A 20,203-nucleotide genomic window follows, 5' to 3' on the forward strand; every position below is an offset into this window, starting at 1 on the left:
CCTCCGAAGCACAAGTCCAGGCAAGGTTGTTTGTAGAAGGCCAGCAGTCGCCCATGCATACCAGCCTCCCCTCTCCACACCATTGATATTATCCAAGGGAAAGGCAAAGGCCGATACAGCTAGACACCAGTGATGTTGCAACTCATTTCTAAAACTGAGTTAACTAGAGCAATGTGAAATAAAGTGTCTTGCTCAAGAACACAACATGCAGCCCAGTCCGGGAATTGAACTCACAACCATAAGCTTGATGCTCTAACCACTGAGCCATGCGCCTTCACACCTATATATATATATATATGTATGTATATATAATTGAATTAGTTTGCAAGCCTACGTCATCGCACATTTACCTACACCACTGCTCCGATCATCCACATCATATAATTCAGTCAAATCCAAAATCCCACTTTTTGAGAATAAAATGGATTTGTACTGATATAAAGGATTACTGGAAACATACAAATGCTTTTGTACACCATTATGTCAAACACAGTTACAGTGAATCATGATTAAAGTAAATCGCAGATGACATAGCTAAAATTAGCAAGGAAAGTCAAACTTCCTCTTTTTCTCTTTTACTTGTTTCAATCATTTGACTGCAGCTATGCTGGAGCACCGCCTTTAGTTGAGCAAATCGACCCTAGGACTTATTCTTTGGAAGCCTAGTACTTATTTTAGCGGTCTCTTTTGCCGAACCGCTAAGTTACGGGGACATAAACACATCACCATCATTTGTCAAGCAATGTTGGGGGGACAAACACAAGCACACAAACATATACATACATATACATATATATATATATATACATATATACGACGGGCTTCTTTCAGTTTCCATCTACCAAATCCACTCACAAGGCTTTGGTTGGCACAAGGCTATAAGCAGAAGACACTTGCTCAAGGTGCCATGCAGTAGGAATGAACCCGGAACCATGTGGTTGGTATGCAAGCTACTTACCACACAGCCACTCCTGCACCTATGCCATGTATAATTTTAGCAAACAAAGTAAACTATGTGATAGAATTCCTTTAGGGATTAACTGGCACCAAATTTCGCTGGTATTTCAAAAATGTTACATGAAAGTTACCAGTATATTGCAGAAAAATATCCTCACTTCAAACAAATATTCCCTCAGCTGTTAATTGTAGCCTTTAGACGGAATAAAAATATACAAAAAATATTAACCTCTACCTCTGACTCCAAGAAAACTAACATTGGAGTTTCTGAATGCTGTACCTTGCAAAACAGCTGCAAGAGGGGTAAACCCAGTTCATTGTGCAACAACATGAGTGAAGTCAATTCCATCAGAAATCATAAAGAAATGTTATGATTTATACGGAAGGCAGGACATGTAAGATTCTTATTTGGTGTAAGCAGCAGAATGCACCAAACACAACTTGATTTATATTAGTTGTACAACAGAACAATAAAACTAAAGATTCTATGGGCACAGATGACGTCAGGCACAATAGCAGTAGTTTTACAGAACTTGCCAAAAGCTGTAAACACTAATAGGGATGAACATAATTCTCCTGTAAATTCTCTTAAAAACAACAAATTTTCAATGGACTCTTAAACAAAGGAAGATGTAATAAAGACAAATTTTAAACATTTGAGCATGGAAAATCAAGATAGGGAATCATTTATGTCAGACCAACCAAAGTGATGTGATACAATCAAGAAAGGTTGTGAAACATTTGAACAGAATTCGACATGCAAAAGTAGAACAAGTTATTCAAAAGCAGGAACAACTGCCTAGTGATTTTACCACCAATTCTTATCAAAAGCTGGATTAGTTAGCCATGAATAGTCACATGACAGGGATTAAAATCAAAACTCATAAGAAAATACTCTGTACAAGACCAAAACAAAACGTGTCCAATTTGTAACAAGGGAACCTGAAGAGACACATAAGAAAACACAAAAATGAACCAACAGAACTAATTGAAAACTCATTGCAGACTTGCCATATTTGCAGGAGAGTATGCAAATCAAAAACTGGATTCACAAGCTGTTTGTGCAAGCATGTTCATGCAGAATTTAGATATACATACACACACATATTGGTGTATGTGTGTGTGTGTGTATGAGTATCTATATACAAATATACATGCATAGAAGAAAAGGTGTACACTAAAATATAATGTCCAACAGTTACATATATTCAGCTGCCTAAATAGATATGTAACTGATTGCCTAAGGATTGATAACAGAAGAACAGTAGACAGGAACCTAACTGCGGGTTAGCTAGCAGGCTGGTCTGCAAAGAAGGGACTTCTGGTTAAGTGGAACTTTTGTCAGAGACTTTAGATGGCTGATCACATTTGCACTCACAGTGTGTAACTGAACAAAATGAAATAAATACTACACCAACACACTGTTCCCAGTTGATTTCTTGTGTACAGCTTAACAAAGCTATAAATGGTGACCCCCAACCAAAAGAACAACTGCCTTCACTTCACATACCAAAGTAGAAAACATAAACATGGCAAGTGATCACACCACAGCACTGAAGCTCCCACAATTCTGACCAAAGCAGGCTGAGATATGGGTCACACAGGCAGAAGCGCAAGTTAATGTATGGAAAATAGCCCGGACCTAACAAAGTACTCATATGAAGCAGCAGCACTGGATGAAGACAAGGCAGCAAGAGTGCTAGACATCCTAATCCAACCCCCTGGCTACTAACAAATAAGTCACTTTAAAAGAGAGACTCGTAGAAACATTCCAGCTGAGCAACTGGGAAGTGGCAGCCAAGATGCTGGAGGAAGAATTAGGCAATTTCAAGCCTTCCGAGCTCATGGGCAAGATGCTGGCATTAGTTCCCCCTGGTGAGTTACCTTCCTTTTTGTTTAGGGAGATATTCCTCCATAAATCGCCACCCCAGGGCCAGGCCCTCATAACCCAGATGGAGATCAAGGACTCCTGTATGTAGTGAAATTGGTTGACAAACATTTTGTGTCCAGTGGCATTATGGTCAATGCCATAGGTCAGCCGCAAGACATGGTAGAGTTGAGCAAGATGACCTATATTTCTACCATACAAAGTTTGGGAAAAAGGCTACCAGGTGTAAGCAACCATGTAGCTTCAAGGCTCTTTTACCATCAGCCCCGGGGAAATCCAAGGTCAGCTACCATTGAAAACCCTGGTGGCCAGCAAACAAGATCAACTGCTCCTGTATGTCCATGATCAGAGCTCCAGATGTAGGTTCCTAATTGACACAGGAACAGAAGTCAGAGTGACCCCAGCATTGGCAAGGGACCTCCATTACAGAAAGTGAGGCCAACTTTTAATGGCCATCAACAGCTCCACAACTAAAGTGTACAGTTACCGCATTCTTTCTTTTCACATCAGCTCATAAACATACACATGGACATTCACCATCACTGATGTCCATCAGCTCATTATCAGAGCAGACTTTCTTTGGGAACACTCACTGCTGGTTATCTTCAGAGGAGACAACTCATCAACAGCAACACATACACTTCTGTTTCTCTTGCAACATCTGCACACACCCCACCCACTCCACATAGCAACCATCTCTTGGTCTGAGAATGAATTCTCAAACCTCCTTGCAAGCCTCATAAATCTCTCTACCCCAATATTCTCCAAACCTACAACCTGGCACAAACCCACTACTAATCCGCCAGTGCACAGCTGCATGCATTGGCTATCACCAGACAAACTATTGCAAAGGCCAAGTTTGACAATATGGAGGCATTGAGCATTGTTCACCAATCAAGCAGTCCCTAGTCAGCACTCCTACATGAGGCACCAAAACCCAATGTCTCAATGCAAACACATGAGGCACTGTCTCAATGCAAGCACAACACTCAAACTCCACCTTATTCCTCACATACAGGACTTCTTAGCCTAGCTAGCTGGGTGCTCAGTTTTCTCGAAGGTCAACCTCATTCAAGGTTACCACCAAATACCGGTAGGAGACAATGATGTACCTAGAACCACTGTGAATACTTCTTTCAAGCTGTGCGAATTTCTATGTACACTCTTCAGCCTAAAAAACACAGCACAAGCCTTCCAATGCTTGATGGACACCATGTACATGGGTCTCGATTTTGTCTTTGTGTACCTAGGTGATATCCTTATCACAAGCCAAAATGTAAAGCTACACAAGAAACACCTAGTGACCCTTTTTGATAGACTGGAACAATATGGTTTTGTAATCAGCCCTGCCAAGTGTGTCTTTGGTGTTAAGGAAATCAACTTCCTGGGACATCAAATAACAGGTGCCAGAAAAAGTGAAAGTTTGAAAGTTGTTTTCTCCTTTCCACATCCCACCACAGGCAAGGATCTACACCAATTTGTGGGTATGGTAAACTTTTATCATCATTTCATCCCCTCTGCAGCGAGAGTGGTGAGACCCTCTATACAAGGCACTGTCAAAAGTGGGTTCAGAAAAACAGGTGGAGTGAGATAGTGCAATGACCTTAGCCTTCAAATGCACTAAAGAAGCCCTTGCTAAAGTGACCATGCTGTCCCATCCTCATATGACAGCATGGACTATACTCACAGTTGATGACTCCAACACAGCCACTGGAGGTGTTTTGGAACAACACATCAATGGTCAGTTGTGACCTCTTGCCCCCTTCAGTAGACAACTACAACCACCTGAACAGAAATACAGTGCTTTTGACAGGGAACTGCTGGCTATCCATCTAGGTGTCCGCCACTTTCGCTATTTTCTTGAAGGTTGGTCACATTTTCACAGTTTTCATAGACCACAAACCACTCACCTTTGCTTTGAACAAGCTCTCAGAGCTATCATCTGAACATCAGCAATGACAGTTGCTGGCCATTTCTGAACACACTATGGATATTCAACATATAACTAGAAAAAGCAACCCAGTCACTGATGCACTCTCTCAAACCCCTACCTGCTCTGACACATACATAGCTGCAATAACAGAAGGCCTGGATTATGAGGCTATGGCTGCAGCCCAACAGACAGATGACGAGATTAGGGCTTACTGCACTGCCATCACCTCACTTTCCTTGCAAGGTGTGTACTTTGGGTCCAACAGAACAACTCTACTTTGTGATGAATCCACTGGGAAGCCACAACAAATTATTCCAGTAGCCTAACACCAGAAGGTTTTTGATGTCATCCATGGACTGTCCTACTTGGGTACCAGAGTCACATAGTGCCTGCTGTCAGAGAAATTTATTTGGCACAGTCTGGTCCAAATTGGAGAATGGACCAAGACTTGTATCCCCTGTCAACAAGCCAAAGTCCAACATCACACCAAAGCACCTCTTGACAGCTATGAACAACCACAGGCCTATTTCAGCCACATCAATATTGACCTCATTGACCTCCTACCAACCTCGCAAGGTTACTCTGCAGCACAGAAACACAGGAAATCAGCCGTTCTTTCATCACAAACTGGGTTGCCCGTTTCAGTCTCCTAGACAGCATCTCATCTGATCATTTCACCTCAAAGCTGCCGAATAACATGTGTAACCTTTTTGGAATCACAATGAAGTGCACAACAGTCTACCATCCCTAGGCCAATGGCTTAGTAGAGAGATTTCACTGCTGCTTGAAGGAATCCCTTACAACCAGACTTAACAGGCCCAACTGGATCAATTAACTTCCATAGGTGTGTCTGCACTGCCCCAAAGTAAAATCTCAACACTTCTTTCACAGAAATGGTGTATGGTGCCCCACTTATAGTGCCACATACAAAGTCAGACCCAATTGTCAAAAGATACCTTGTGCAACTGAGAGACAGTGTGGGCTAGTTACATCCTATTACCATGTCAACACATGGTACACCTAGGTCATCTGTACCAAATGACCACAAGGTGAAGTTTGTGTTTATTCAATATGATGCATGACAAAATTCCCTCCAGTCACCCTATGATGGCCCATATGAAGTGATATGTCCTGGAGACAAATCATTTCAATTCCTGATTGGCAGATGACAAGACACAGTTTCCACTGATAGACTGACAGCCCCATCCAAGTAGCTCAACCACCAAACAAGGGCCGCCCTAGGCAAATCACACAAACCCTTGACAACGAACAGTCACCAAAAAGCCGAGTAACCACATGTGCAGGCAGGGTGGTTAAAACACCTTCCTGACAGTCAATAGTTTTGGGATGGGGGAAGCTATATGTAAAGCACTGCCCAAAGACTGATAACAGACAAACTGTGAACACGAACTTCCCTGTGGGTTAGGTAGTAGGCTGGTTTGCAGAGAAGGGACCTCCAGTTAGGCAGGAGTTTTGTCAGAGATTTTAGATGGCCAATCACATTCACCCTCACTATGTGTAACCAAACAAAACAAAATAAATACCACACCAACACACTCTTGTTCCCAGTTGAATTTTTTTTTAATGAAGCTATGTAACTGTAAATACAAATAATGCTGAAAAATGACAAGATATTCTCAATAAATATTAGGGTGTTCAGAAAATAATTGCATTTTCTTCACCACTATGAAATGTGAATCAACCAATCACATCAGAGCCAAGGTTGAATGGGCAGGAACTGTCTAGAAATAGTTATCATCTTCTATATGGTAGTGTGCCATTCATACTTATTTTGGTAATGGAAGGACCATAAATGCAGATGTCTATTGCCAACAACTTGATTGTGTAAATGAAAAATTACACTGAAAGTGACCAGTTTTGGTGAACAGAAAAGGTGTTATTATCCAGCATGACAATGCACTCTTGAAAAAACAAAACCAAGAAGAAATAAAATCGTTAGGATGGGAAGTTCTTCCACATCCTTCATACTCACCTGATTTAGCACCTATGGATTTCCATTTGTTCCATTCACTAGAACATTTTATAATAGGCAAAACATTCAGAAACAGAGAGGAAATTGAAAACAGCCTTTCAGATTTTTTCAGGAAAATAAATAGATTTCTATGAATGTGGCATAAAAAAGTTACTTTCCTATTGGTCTGTAGTCATTAAAAATGATGCTGATTGCATTCTTGATGAAAACTATTCAGATTAACATAGATTACTTTCCAAACACATTCGTCTTTATATCCTTTCTGGTAAAACACAAGTTACTTTCCAAACACTCTAATAATATATATTTATATACAGGGGCTGGACAAAATAATGTAAACATCTAGCATCATAGCATCATACATTTGAAATATCTATAAAACCGTCAAAAGCTTGTTTATTTTTGTTTTTTGATTTATTATTAGTGTTGCTTAATATGTTTTGCTAAAGTTGCTGTTTCTTTTCAGATACCATCAGTAAAAGTTAATTAAAATTCATTAAAATGACAGATCTATCGGACTTTCACAGAGGTCAAATTGTTGGTGCTCGTATGGCAGGCACTAGCGCAAGGAAAACAGCCAAAATGATTGGTGTATCAAGACATACCATCTTGAAAGTAATGACAGCCTTTGAGAAAGAGTGAAAAACCTCCTTATCGAAACAAAATTCTGGAAGAAAACCAAAACTTTCATATAGAGACCATCAGACTCTTACGCAAATTGTTAGAAAGGATCACAAAATTACAGCTCCCAAAATTACTGCAGAGCTTAATGACCACCTCGTGAACCCAGTTTCCGCAAAAACTGTTCACTGGGAGCTGCACAAAGCCAGATTTCACAGGAGGGCTGCAATCAGAAAACCACTACTTTCAAAAACAAACAATGCAAAGCATTTAGAGAGGAGTAAAAACCTACAGAATTGGTCTCTAGAGCAGTGTAAGAATGTTATTTTCTCCGTCAAATCATCCTCTACCTTATTTCTGACGACCAGCCGAGTATACGTGTGGAGACAGCCAAAAGAAGCATTTGACCCAAAATGCCTTCTTCCAACTGTTAAACCTAGAGGAGGATCTGTGATGATCTAGGGGGCTATATCTTGGAAATCTTGCTGGCCCAATGGTTTCCCTTAATGGCAGAATTAATAGTCAAGACCATATAAGCATTTTATCTGATCACATTCATCCTATGATGGTGGAACTGTTTCCAGAGGGAAACGCAATCTTTCATCTAAAGTTGTTACTGAATGGCACGAGGAACATTCTGGTGAAGTTGAACATCTTATCTGGCCACCACAGTCCCCAGATCTCAATATTATTGAACATTTATGGTGCATTTTAGAAAAACAAGTAAGGAGTCGATATCCTCCACCCTCATCACTACAAGAACTGGAGACTGTTTTAGTTGAAGAATGGAAAAAAATTCCTTTGGAAACAATTCAAACTTTGGAATTCAAGCTGTAATTACTGCCAAAGGTGGTCCTACCCCATACTAAAATAAATTTGTTTGAAATTTTAAGGTGTTTCCATTATTTTGTCCAACCCCTGTATATATATATATATATATATATATATATATATATACATACATACATATATATATATATATATATATATATATATATATATAGGAAAATGTAAAAAAGCCAGAATGCTGAACTGGGAGCATAATTTAATGAAGATTTTTTCTAACCGGTTTTCATTGCGATGAAGCAAATTATCAAGAAGGAGAATGAAAATGTTTTTTTACAAAGAAGTACAAAAAAGTACAAAATGAAGAAAATAATATATAAAACAATAATATATAAAAAAAATAAATATACCCATACATTATATTGTCTTTGGGCTTTTGTAGTTCAATAGTAGTTCATGTATAAATTGGTAGGAAAAATAAGGATGCATGAGAGTTGAGAGTTTTGTTAGGTTTAAAAAAAGGGTTAAAAGTTTGTGTTAAGCAGGAAATGTGGTGTCAAAACAGGAAGTGTGTGTAAGGGGAGACAAGTGTTTTTAGTTAGAGTTATGAACTCTTTTTTTCAAAACAGGAAGTTTGTGTCTGTTCATAGAGAAATAAGGTCACTGAGGGGTGTGTGTGTTAAGAAATGGTTGGAATTTCTCTATGAAAAGATTCTCCTCGTTGATTCTTTCTTGTGTGGAGATTCTGTCTTTACATTGATAGAAAGGGAATATAATGAATTTAGGGTTTTTGTTTCTGGCGCAAGAGTCTATGTGGCCACTGAGTGGAATTTGGCGGTATTGAGGGAGGTTTATTTGTTCCTTATGGACAGCTACTCTTCTACGTAATGGGAGGCTCGTCTGTCCGATATAGAAGTTTTGGCAACCTGCGCAAGTAAGGACATAAATGAGGTTACTCGAGGAACAAGAGAAATTGGTTTTAATTTTAAACTTTGTTCCTCGTTTGAAGGTAAATTCAGAGCCTTCAAGTAGGTAAGGGCAGGTGCCACAATTAGGGCGTGCACATTTTTTAACTGATGGGGGTGGAAGTGGTGTATGTAGTTTGGAATTGGTTAATAATGTTTTCAAAGATTTGTGTTGCCTTTTGCATTTAAGGACTTTGTGTGTATTAATGATATTGTTCATTTTCGGGTCTGTGGTGAGTAAGGGGAGGTTTTGTTTAATTGTGGTGAATGCTTCGATGTTATTGGGGTTATGGGTGGAGATGTATGGAAGTATTTTGGGGTTGGGTGTGTTATTATGTTGGTTGGTTTTTAGTGTGTTTTTGTCAAGTTCCTTGGCACGTTTTATTCCAAGATCTATGAGTGTGGAGGGATATTGGCGTTGTAACAGTGTTTTTTTGAGATCTTGTAAGCGTATTTCTCGAGTGGTAGGGTCAGAGACAATGGTGCAAATTCTTTTAGCTAAATTAAAGGGGATATTTATCTTGGTGTGTTTTGGGTGGCATGAGCTAAAAAGGAGGTATTGTTGTGAGTCTGTAGGTTTGTGGTAGATGTCGGTTGTGATTTGGTTATTAGGTGTTTTTATGATTAAGAGATCAAGAAAAGGGAGATGATGTTTGCTGAATTCCATAGTGAATTGAATGTTGGGATGTATGTTATTAAGAATGGATTTGAATTCTAGAAGTTTTTCATAGGGTTCATTCCATATGATGAAACAATCATCCAAATATCTTTTCCAGTTATCCATTAAAAAGATGTGGAAAAGGTGTCCAAATTTCTGACGTGAGGTTTCATATAGTGTTAATTCAAAAAAACCCATTATGAGGTTCGCAAGGACTGGTGCAGCTTTAGTACCCATCGTGATACCACATTTTTGGCGAAAGTATATGTCTGCAAACAGGAAGTAATTGTTGGTCAGAATGAACTTAAGTGATTCTATGATGAAAGTTGGGTTGATGCGATTAGGAAATGTTTCTGGGTGTTTGTGCAGCCAGAATTTAATTGCCTCAATCGCATATTCATGAGGGATATTTGTATAAAGGTTGGCCACGTCAAAAGACACCAAGAGTGACTCCTCGTTTGTTGTTTTCGGGAGGTGATTGAGCATGTCAAGATCATCTCTGATGTAACTTTTGATGTGGCTTAGGAAAGGTTTCAAAAGAATGTCCAAGAAATTGCTTAAGCGATGTGTTTCGCAGGAGGTGCCTGCTATAATGGGTCTTAGTTTTAAATCTTCCGGTGCCTTGATGTTGATGTAGATTTCAGAGGAGAGTTTGCAAGCTTCGGTGATGGATTTGTTCTTATGGATTTTAAGGAGGCCATAGAAGAGGCTGGGCTTGCATTTGAAATTAGTGATGTAATCTTTTTCTTTGTCCGTGAGTCCTTGACCTTGCTGGAGTATAAGGGTGGTGAGGTTTTTGAGAGTTTTTTGTTGTTTATAGTTGGTGATAGTTTCATAGGAGTTATCGTTTAGTAAGGAGAGTGCTAGGTCTTTGTAAAAATCTGTGTTCATTAGGACTACAGTACTACCTTTGTCAGCTTCTTTGATAGTAAGGCTTTTGTCCTGTTGTAAGTCTCTTAGATTTTTCCATTCTATGCTATTAAAGTTTGATTTGACCTTGGTTTTAGGTGGGGTAAAAGGGAAACTCTGGATGTGGTTGCAAAAATCATCCAGTGCTTTATTCCTTCCTTTGGAAGGTATGAAGTTGCTTTTGTTTTTAATAATTGAGTCATCCTCATTGTTGAAGTCTATGAAAGCTTCTGTTAAACGAAGCTTTCTGCAAAATTCTGAAATGTCATCCTTGATCTCAGGGGGGTTGGGTGTTCTTGGGGTGGGTGTGAATTTTAAGCCTCTGGCTAGGATGTTAATTTGGGTTTGTGTAAGGGTTTTATTAGAGAGGTTTATTATTTTAGTTTTCTTTTTAGTTTTCTTTTGATGGGTCTGTATTAGCGGTAGTGCCTGTTTTTCTCCCCTCTGTCTAAAAAATGGTTGTTGAAGTGGGGGGTGTAGTGATTGTTAGAATTGTGGTAGAAGGGGTAGGGGTAGGGGTATTGTTGGGTGGATAGGCTGGAAGTGGATGGGTAGGTATAGTGATTGTGTTGGTATGGGATGTGATGGTTTAAGGTTTTGTGAGAAATGCGGTGGGTTTTTGGGTGTTTGTAGGGTGGATTGTATGCAAGGTTGGAGTTGGGTAGGTAGTTATTGTGGTTCTGTTGGTGTGGGTTGCCTGGGTATGAAGATCTGTAGAAAAAATGGTATGCTTGTGGGTGTTTGTTGGGTGGACGGTATGGGGTACCTTGGGTGGGAGATTTATGCATAGGTTTGGGTATATATATATATATATATATATATATATACACACGCATATATGGGTGTGTGGGTATATACTTGTATATCTAAGCATATGTATATATATATATATATATACATACAGAAAAAGTTTGCCAATGTTCAGCAAGCTGAAGTATTTTGGATTGCAAGACAGTGTATGAGAGAAAACCATGATGTCATAGGAGAGAAATGTGTCCGCGTGGATGATGGTGCCCTTGCGTTTAATGATTCTGCAAAGGAAAAGGCTTGGAGAAGCCATTATGAAAGACTGCTGAATGTGGAGAATGAATGGGAGGGGGAGAGTCTGTCAAAGGTTGACCCAATTGAGGGACCAGCTATCCGAATTGACAGTACCCAGGTAGATAAAGGAATTAAGGATATGAAGACAGGGAAAGCACCTGGCCCATCAGGAATCATTGCTGGGATGCTTAAAATATCGGGTGGTGTGGGTTATAGTCATGCCACCTGCATCGTAAATCAGGTGGTTCGAAGGAGTCATCAATGACTGGTGTAGCAGCACCATAGTCAACTGCTACAAGGGGAAAGATGATGCTTTAGACAGAAATAACTACAGGGGTATCAAATTATTGGATCAGGTGATGAAAGTTATGGAAAGGGTCATGACCCAACTAATTAGGGAGATAGTTAGCCTAGATGAGATGTAGTTCAGTTTTGTGCCAGACAGAAACACTATTGATGCTATATTTCTGGTAAGGCAACTTCAGGAGAAATACCTAGGCAAAGATAAACTTTTGTACTTGGTTTTTGTTGACTTGGAGAAAGCCTTTGACAGGGTCTCCCGATCCGTTATCTGGTGGTCAATGAAGAAACTAGGGATAGACGAGTGGCTGGTAAGAGCTGTACAAGCCCTGTACAGGGATGTTATCAATAAGGTTAGGGTTGGCAATGAATATAGTAAAGAATTCTGAGTCGAAGTAGGCATTCACTAAGGATCAGTCCTCAGCCCCCTCTTATTCATTATAGTCCTCCAGGCAATAACAGAGGAATTCAAGACAGGCTGCCCCTGAGAGCTCCTCTATGCTGATGACCTTGCTCTAATAGCCGAGTCACTGCCAAAACTGGAGATGAAGTTTAGAGTGTGGAAGCAAGGTCTAGAATCGAAGGGCTTTAGATTTAACCTAGCCAAAACAAAAGCCTTAGTAAGTAAGAAAGCTGTCAAATCACAACCTCCTTCAGGTAGAAGGCCCTGCTCAATCTGTAGAAAAAGTGTGGGTAGAAACTCCATAGGATGTACCCAATGTAAGCTATGGACACATAAAAGTGCAGCAATATCAAAGGAAGGTTAACCGGGAAAATAGTTTTTGTGTGTGGCAGATGCACAGGGGCAATAAACACTGAAGATGTACAGAAAACAGATTCCATCACATGCCAGGGGGGAAAACTAGAAGTAGTTAATAGCTTCTGCTACCTAGGCGACCAAGTCTGTAGTGGGGGCGGTTGCTCTGAGAGCGTAGCTACTAGAGTAAGAATAGCCTGAGCTCCTACCTCTGCTGGCAACTAAGGGCCTCTCGCTCAGAGTGAAAAGTAGACTGTATGATACATGTGTGTGAACTGCCATGCTACACGGCAGTGAAACATAGGCTATGACTGCTGAGGACATGCATAGGCTTGAAAGAATTGAAGCTAGTATGATCCATTGGATGTGTAATGTCAGTGTGTACATGATAGAGTGTAAGCATCTTGAGAGAAAAGTTGGGCATAAGAAGCATCAAATGTGGTGTGCAAGAGAAGCGACTGTGCAGGTATGGCCATGTAATATGTATGAATGAAAACAGCTGTGTGAGGAAGTGCCACTCCCTAACTGTAGAAGGAACCTGCGGAAGAGGTAGACCCAGGAAGACATGGGATGAGGTGGTGAAGCATGACCTTTGAATATTGGGCCTCACAGAGGCAATGACAAGAGGCCGGGACCTTTGAAGATATGCTGTGATTGAGAAGACCCAGCAACTAAAGTGATATCGCAACCACGCATGTCCGGCCCTGTTAAGAATACCCCTGATGCATTGGGTGATATGATATGCTTGAGAAGACCTGTTGAGTCAAAGTAAAACCAACGCCATAGCTGGGGCCAGTGTCCCTTGACTGGCCCCCGTGCCAGTGGCACATAAAAAGCATCTTCTGAATGTGGTCAATACTAGGTCTGCCTGATTGGCTCCCATGCCGGTGGCACATAAAAGGCACCAACTGATCATGACCGATACCAGTACCCCCTGATTGGCTCCTGTGCTGGTGGCACGTAAAGAGCATCCACTACACTCTTGGAGTGGTTGGCGTTAGGAAGAGCATCCAACTGTAGAAACTTTGCCAGATCAGATTGGAGCCTGGTGCAGTCACTGGCTCTACAGACCTCAATGAAACCATCCAACCCAAGCCAGCATGGAAAACAGACGTTAGTCGATAATGATGATGACACATACACATATATATGGGGGGGTGCCTGAGTAAAATGTGTATACACGAGTTCACATATTTGAGAGAGAGAGAGAGAGAGAGTGTGTGTAAGTGTGTGTGTGTGTGTGTGCATGTGTGTGTGTGTGTGTGTGTGTGTGTGTGCGTGTGTGTGTGTGTGTGTGTGGCCATACAAAATATTACCTTGCTTGGGGACAAGTGAGGGTTAGCAATAAGAAGATATCAGGATATAGGAAAATCTGACTCAATAAATCCCATTCAACCCATGCAAGCATGGGGAAATGGATGTTAAAATGAAAATGATGAGGAGCAGTCAACATCCTGAGCATTAAGGCAATGATGCACGAGTACCATTTACATTGAGTTAGACACCTTGTTAGGATGAGTGATTGGGGGATCCCTAAGCAAATGCTACATGGTGAATTTGTCTGTGGGAAGCACTCCCAGCAGAAATCAAGACTACAATTTAAGAATTGTGTTAGGTCCTTGCTGCAGGCATGTAAAGTATAGGAGATCAACTGGGAAACCAATGCTTGTCATCACTACCAATGGAGGAAACAAGTAAAAGAAGAAGTGAATATTTTCAAGAAAGCATGTATTTTCCATGCTGAATTTAAGTGAGCTGCTCAAAAACTGCACTGCCAGTGTAGTCAATGGAGGAATCTTGGTCTGCAATATCTGTAGACATGTATGTTTATCAAGAGCAGGGCCCATTAGTAACCAGCAGAGTCACAAGTGTAAAGTAAAAATTTATCTGAGAGCACAATGTTCTTTATGGTCAGTGATGATCTTTCCTGGCCACAAGTGAACAGCCATACATATGAGTGTGTGCACATGTACATATGTATCAACAGTGCCAAGATAAAAGTCAAATGAGAGGAAGAACAGAAACAAGTAAACTGTGTCAAGATTAGACACTTAAATGCATGTCTCAACAACAAAATATGCATAAAAGCAAGCATAAACATATATATGTATATATGTCACATCCACAAGATGCTCCTCTTACCATTTCTCGATACCCATATTGGATTTGCTCAAATTCACAAACCACTCCACCGAGTCTTTTCTCTCAGAATATCAAAGGGGATTCTCTCTGCCAATGAAGAGTAGATAGTAGGATGCTTGCATGATAGTGAGACAAGGGCACTGAATGAGGAGAATGTGAGAAGTTCTAGGGAGATATGAAGCAAACATGCTCTGTTGGATGATGATATTAGTGAGCATGAGCAAAGAAGATATGGTCAGAAACAATGACGGCATGACACTGTGTTGGAGAAGACTTGTTCAACCCATGCAAGAATGAGAAAGCAGATATTAAATGATGATGATGATGATATCTAGACCACAGTTCTAAAACAGTTAATATATATATATTTATTAAAGTTTACTCCAAATATTACAGTTTTCTACCAAATTAAATTTTTTTGAATACAAAATAATTTTCACTTGGCTATTTTTTTATTCTTTTACAAAACAATTCAATTATCATTATTACTCTAATCTTTTTTTCTAAAATAAAAAAATTTCAAAACATATTCATTTTTCTTTATGTAGGAAAATATTAAGTTACTTGTATTAAAATTTGCAGCCATTCTTCAATTTCTTATGATGAAAAATGAAGCAATGCTAGCAATATATTTAATCTCATATGAGCTCAGCAGTCTGTCAAAGATAGAGTTCAGTAAAATAAATAGTAGGTCACAGTCAATTTTCAAGTGCTTCAGTGTTGTCAAACTACACTCTCATACTTAACTCTGGGACCACCGCCTTCTAAAACATGCAAGTACCTATAAAGGAAGAGAAAGACTGACAATGTAATATGAGTACATGCAAAATAAAGGTGTGTTACAAGCAAACAAATATCACAGATCATGCTTGTATGTGTGTGCGTGCCACTGTAGTACAGCAGTGTTTTTCATTTCAAATCTCCCGTGAAAAATATCTGGCCATAGGGAAATATCCCCTTTACTTGGAAGCCGGCTATAGAAAGTGTACCTCAATAAAACTCTGTCCAACTCATGCAAGCATAGAAAAGTGAAAGTTAAATTGATGATGACAGTGATATCTACATATGTGCGAGTGCATACGTAACACATAATATACATTTATAAATATATATTCATACAATATATGTATATACATGTGTGTGTTTGTTGAAACAAATATATCTGTGTGTGTGTGTGTGTGTGTGTGTGTGTGTGTGTGTGTGTGTGTGTGTGTGTGTGTGTGTGTGTGTGTGTGTGTGTGTGTGTGTGTGTGTGTGTGTGTGTGTGTGTGTGTGTGTGTGTGTGTGTGTGTGTGTGTGTGTGGGTGTGTGTGTGTGTGTGTGTGTTTTTTTCAACCATTTGACTGCAGCCATGCTGGTGCATTGCCTTGAAGGGTTTTAGTCAAACAAGTCTAATAATTATTCTATCAGGCTCTTTTGTTAAACTGCTAAGTTATGAGGATGCACCAACACAGGGTTGTCAAGCGGTGCTGGGGGACAAACACAAACACATAAATATATACATATACAATTGTCTACTTTTAGTTTCTGTCTACCAAACACACTCGCAAGGCTTTGGTCAGCCTGAGGATATAGTAGAAGACACTTGCCCAAGGTGCTATGCAGTGGGATTGAACCTGGAACCATGTGTTTGGGAAGCAAGCTTCTTTATTTCATTAAATTGGCCATAAGGCCTTACAAAGAATTGCAAGAAGCAAAGCGGGCTGGACGCATCCATTAATGAAATGAGTGATGATGAAATATGAATGATATGAGAGGGGTATTCGGCGCCTGTTGACCGAAAACCCCTCGAAATCACTGTTCTTTTGGAATACAATAAGATTCACTTAAAAGTTCAATTACATACAGTCAAAATCACATAATTTAACAGTTAATCACATAATTTAATAGGCGTATTAGGCCTCTTGTATTTCTTCCCCAAGCACCTTCTTTGCTGCCCGCAGGCAAGCCTGCTTCGAAAAATCTGGGCCTATTTTGAGGAACTGGAAGTCCCTCCCTTCCAAAGGAGGCCATTACGTTGAACAACTCTGCGTTGCTCAAAGCCTCCACATTCACTTGTGGAGGCCACTCTGGATAGCCTATGCAGCCGGACTAGTACCGATCGCGGTCCAGCCTGTTGTCCAGGTAGCTCTCCAAGCTTCTTACCACACAGCCACGCCTGTACCTAAATGTATATATATATATGTGTGTATATAAATATATATATATATATATATATATATATATATATATATATATATATATATATATATATATATATATATATATATTTCCGTGAGAGTTAGAGGTTGGGAAGCCAACCAACTAAAGGATAGTACCTATCCATTATACTGCTGGTAGTGTACTCAATTATTAATTCCGGCTGATGTATGTCATTTTTGTTTCCCCTCCATTTTCTTTTTAGCTGTAAGGGTAAACCACTGTTTACCCCCGCCCATATATGACACTCAATTGCAAAATTACCATGCAATAACCAGCACTTGGATATTAATAATTGGGTACACTACCAGCAGTATATTGTATAGGTACTATCCCTTAGTTGGTTGGCTTCCCAACCTCTAACTCTCACAGAAATAAATAAATACTTGATAGAGAGCTTTTTATTACTTGTCTGTCTCTACACTGTTTATAACACTGGTTGTGGATGTGAGTACACACAGACATAGTATAACAGACTCTCAAGATGAATACTGCTGGAAAAATGGAGCTGATAAAGATGGACTCATCACTGAAGGACATCCTGATCCCATCTAAGGACTCATATCACAAAGAAATAATTTTTAGAATAAATGAATTCCTTCATAGAATTCGATGGAAAGTATATCACCATGAAAGGAAACTAACCCAGTTGGACTTAATTACCCGCAACAATCACAATAACTCTAACACTGATAACACTGAAATATTGGAACTTACCAAGCATATATTTAAATCCAGAAAAGCACCACCAACTAACAAGCACCTAGATAACTTTGAACAAGAACTATGGAGTACTACTGAAAACATCAAGTTCAAGAACCGCCCACCACACCAGACACAACCTGTACCAAAGTTGAAAGACCTGATACAAATCTTAGATACCAAAAATGAAATTTTAACACATTCAGACAAAACTAGAAACATCTACAATATCGACCCCAACATATACCACAAACTCATCCATAGAGAAATCATAAAAAAGTATAAGGTAGTCCCTAATAGCACACTAAAGAAGATAAACCTAGAAGCCAGAAATATAATGTTGGATTTTAATTTAGGAGATAAGACAGAGCTATTTACTCCAATTAGACCCCACATAACAATTAAGGACCACAAGGAAAACTTCCTAAATAAAACGCAGGTTAGATTAATATGTCCTAACAAATCTGACATAGTTAAGCTTAGTAAAGTAATCTTAGATAAATATTAACCAACAATAAAAAGTAAAGTTAAACTAGAACTATGGAGTAACACCCAAGGTGCACTAGATTGGTTCTCCAATATACAGATAGAAAATAGATGTAACCAAAAATTCATACAAATCGATATACAGGACTACTACTCCTCTATAAACACTATTGTTCTTAACAGTGCTCTCATTTTCACCAGGAGATACACTAACCTAAATATGAGGGAGATAAACGTGATACTCATTGCCGGAAAGGCTGATATCGAATTTGATAACAAACTATGGGCGAGAAAAGATACACCAAACTTCTTTGATATCACAATGGGCTTGCCAGACCCAGCGGAAGTGACGGACCTGATAGGATTATACATCTTGGATAATATAAGTAGAGAGTTCCCAGAACTAACTGGAGGTCTATATAGGGATGATGCACTATTTTTAGTTAGGAACCTTTCAAATAGATGCCTTGAACTACTTAAGAAACGATTACATAAATTCTTTAATAGGTTTGACTTATCTATAACTATAGAAAATGAAAACTACTCTATAAATTATTTAGACATAAATTGCAACTTAAACACCAGACTCCATGAGCCTTATATGAAAGAAAACTCTACCTTAGGATATATAAATAATTCTAGTAACCATCCCCAGCAAATAAAAAGAGCCCTACTACAGAATATAAGTAAAAGGATTTCATACCTCTCTTCTAATGAAGAGATCTTTAATAAACACAAGGATAGGTATAACATAGCACTAAAAAATGAAGGCTATAAAGAAAAAATGAAATACTTCCCCAGAAACATTAATGGTAATAAGAATAATATTATAGAAGGTAGTAGGGATAGGACTAATACCGTGAACTATAATAATGCATTTAAAGCAAATAATAATAATATTATTAATAATAGAAATAATAGTGCCAATAATAAGGATAAGAAAATAGATAGCTTATCTATAGAATCTAACTGTAAATGCAGAAACTGGAGTAAACGGAGGCACAATAACTATAGAAGCCCGGATAGGGCAACCACCACCAGCCCCAATAATTTTGACAACTGCAATGCTACCAAGGATGAGTACAGAAATAACAATAGAAGTATTAGAAATATGAAAAAATGACCCATACATAATAAAAACAATAATAATAATTATTATGATAGAAATAAAAATAAAAGCAGAAACAATACACATAACATAATAAAACCCAAAAATGGAAATAATAAAAATGACACTGTCTGGTTAATCATCTCTTTCGCTATGCAAATTAAGAATAACATAGTCAAAACAATATTTAGATTCATTAATAAACAATTTATAAAAGAAAAAAACAAATACTGGGAGATAATCAATAACAAAACAATAAGAATAGGATACAGTTTAACACATAACCTGGCTACCATCATTTCCTCAATAAACATTAGAAAACGGGACACCTTCTATCTAAGTAGGAAAAATAACAGCAGTAATATGCACACTAGTAATAACAATAACCACAATAATAATAATAGTAATAGTGGTGTTGGTGACAATAGTAATAATAATAATAATAGGAATAAGAATAATAATAGAAACAATAATAACAATATTCAAATCAATAATAATAATAATAATAATCATAGTGGTATGAGTAATTGCAATAGTAACAACAATATCATTATTAGTATCAACAATAGCCACAGCACCAATAATGTAATACCTGACGATACCCATGATATAACCCCCACACAGCTATATAGAACCTGTGATTGTAGAATTAGCAGGAATTGTGTATTTAACAATAATTGCATTAGAAAGGAAGTAGTGTATCAATGAGTAGTAAGTACACAATCAGGTAATAAGGTATATGTAGGAGCAACCCAGAA

General features: G+C 38.7%; 1 protein-coding gene across 3 annotated transcripts in view; it reads right to left on the reverse strand.

Moving 5' to 3' along the window:
- The window catches only part of LOC106880147 (uncharacterized), a 100,694-nt gene that overhangs the window by 3,915 nt on the left and 76,576 nt on the right, over positions 1-20,203 (reverse strand). The window contains exon 9 of one of the 3 annotated variants that reach the window (XM_089358618.1): positions 15,296-15,731. The exons of 1 other annotated variant lie outside the window; for it this stretch is intronic. In XM_089358618.1, the coding sequence (XP_089214744.1) occupies positions 15,674-15,731 (58 nt within the window). In that variant the 3' untranslated portion in view covers positions 15,296-15,673. Of the gene's footprint in view, positions 1-15,295; positions 15,732-20,203 lie in introns of those variants that run through there. One more of the 3 variants, XM_089358620.1, reaches the window with a different exon arrangement.

The sequence above is a fragment of the Octopus bimaculoides genome, chromosome 10 (assembly GCF_046866305.1).
Source record: "Octopus bimaculoides isolate indiv1 chromosome 10, ASM4686630v1, whole genome shotgun sequence".
Lineage (NCBI taxonomy): Eukaryota > Metazoa > Mollusca > Cephalopoda > Octopoda > Octopodidae > Octopus > Octopus bimaculoides.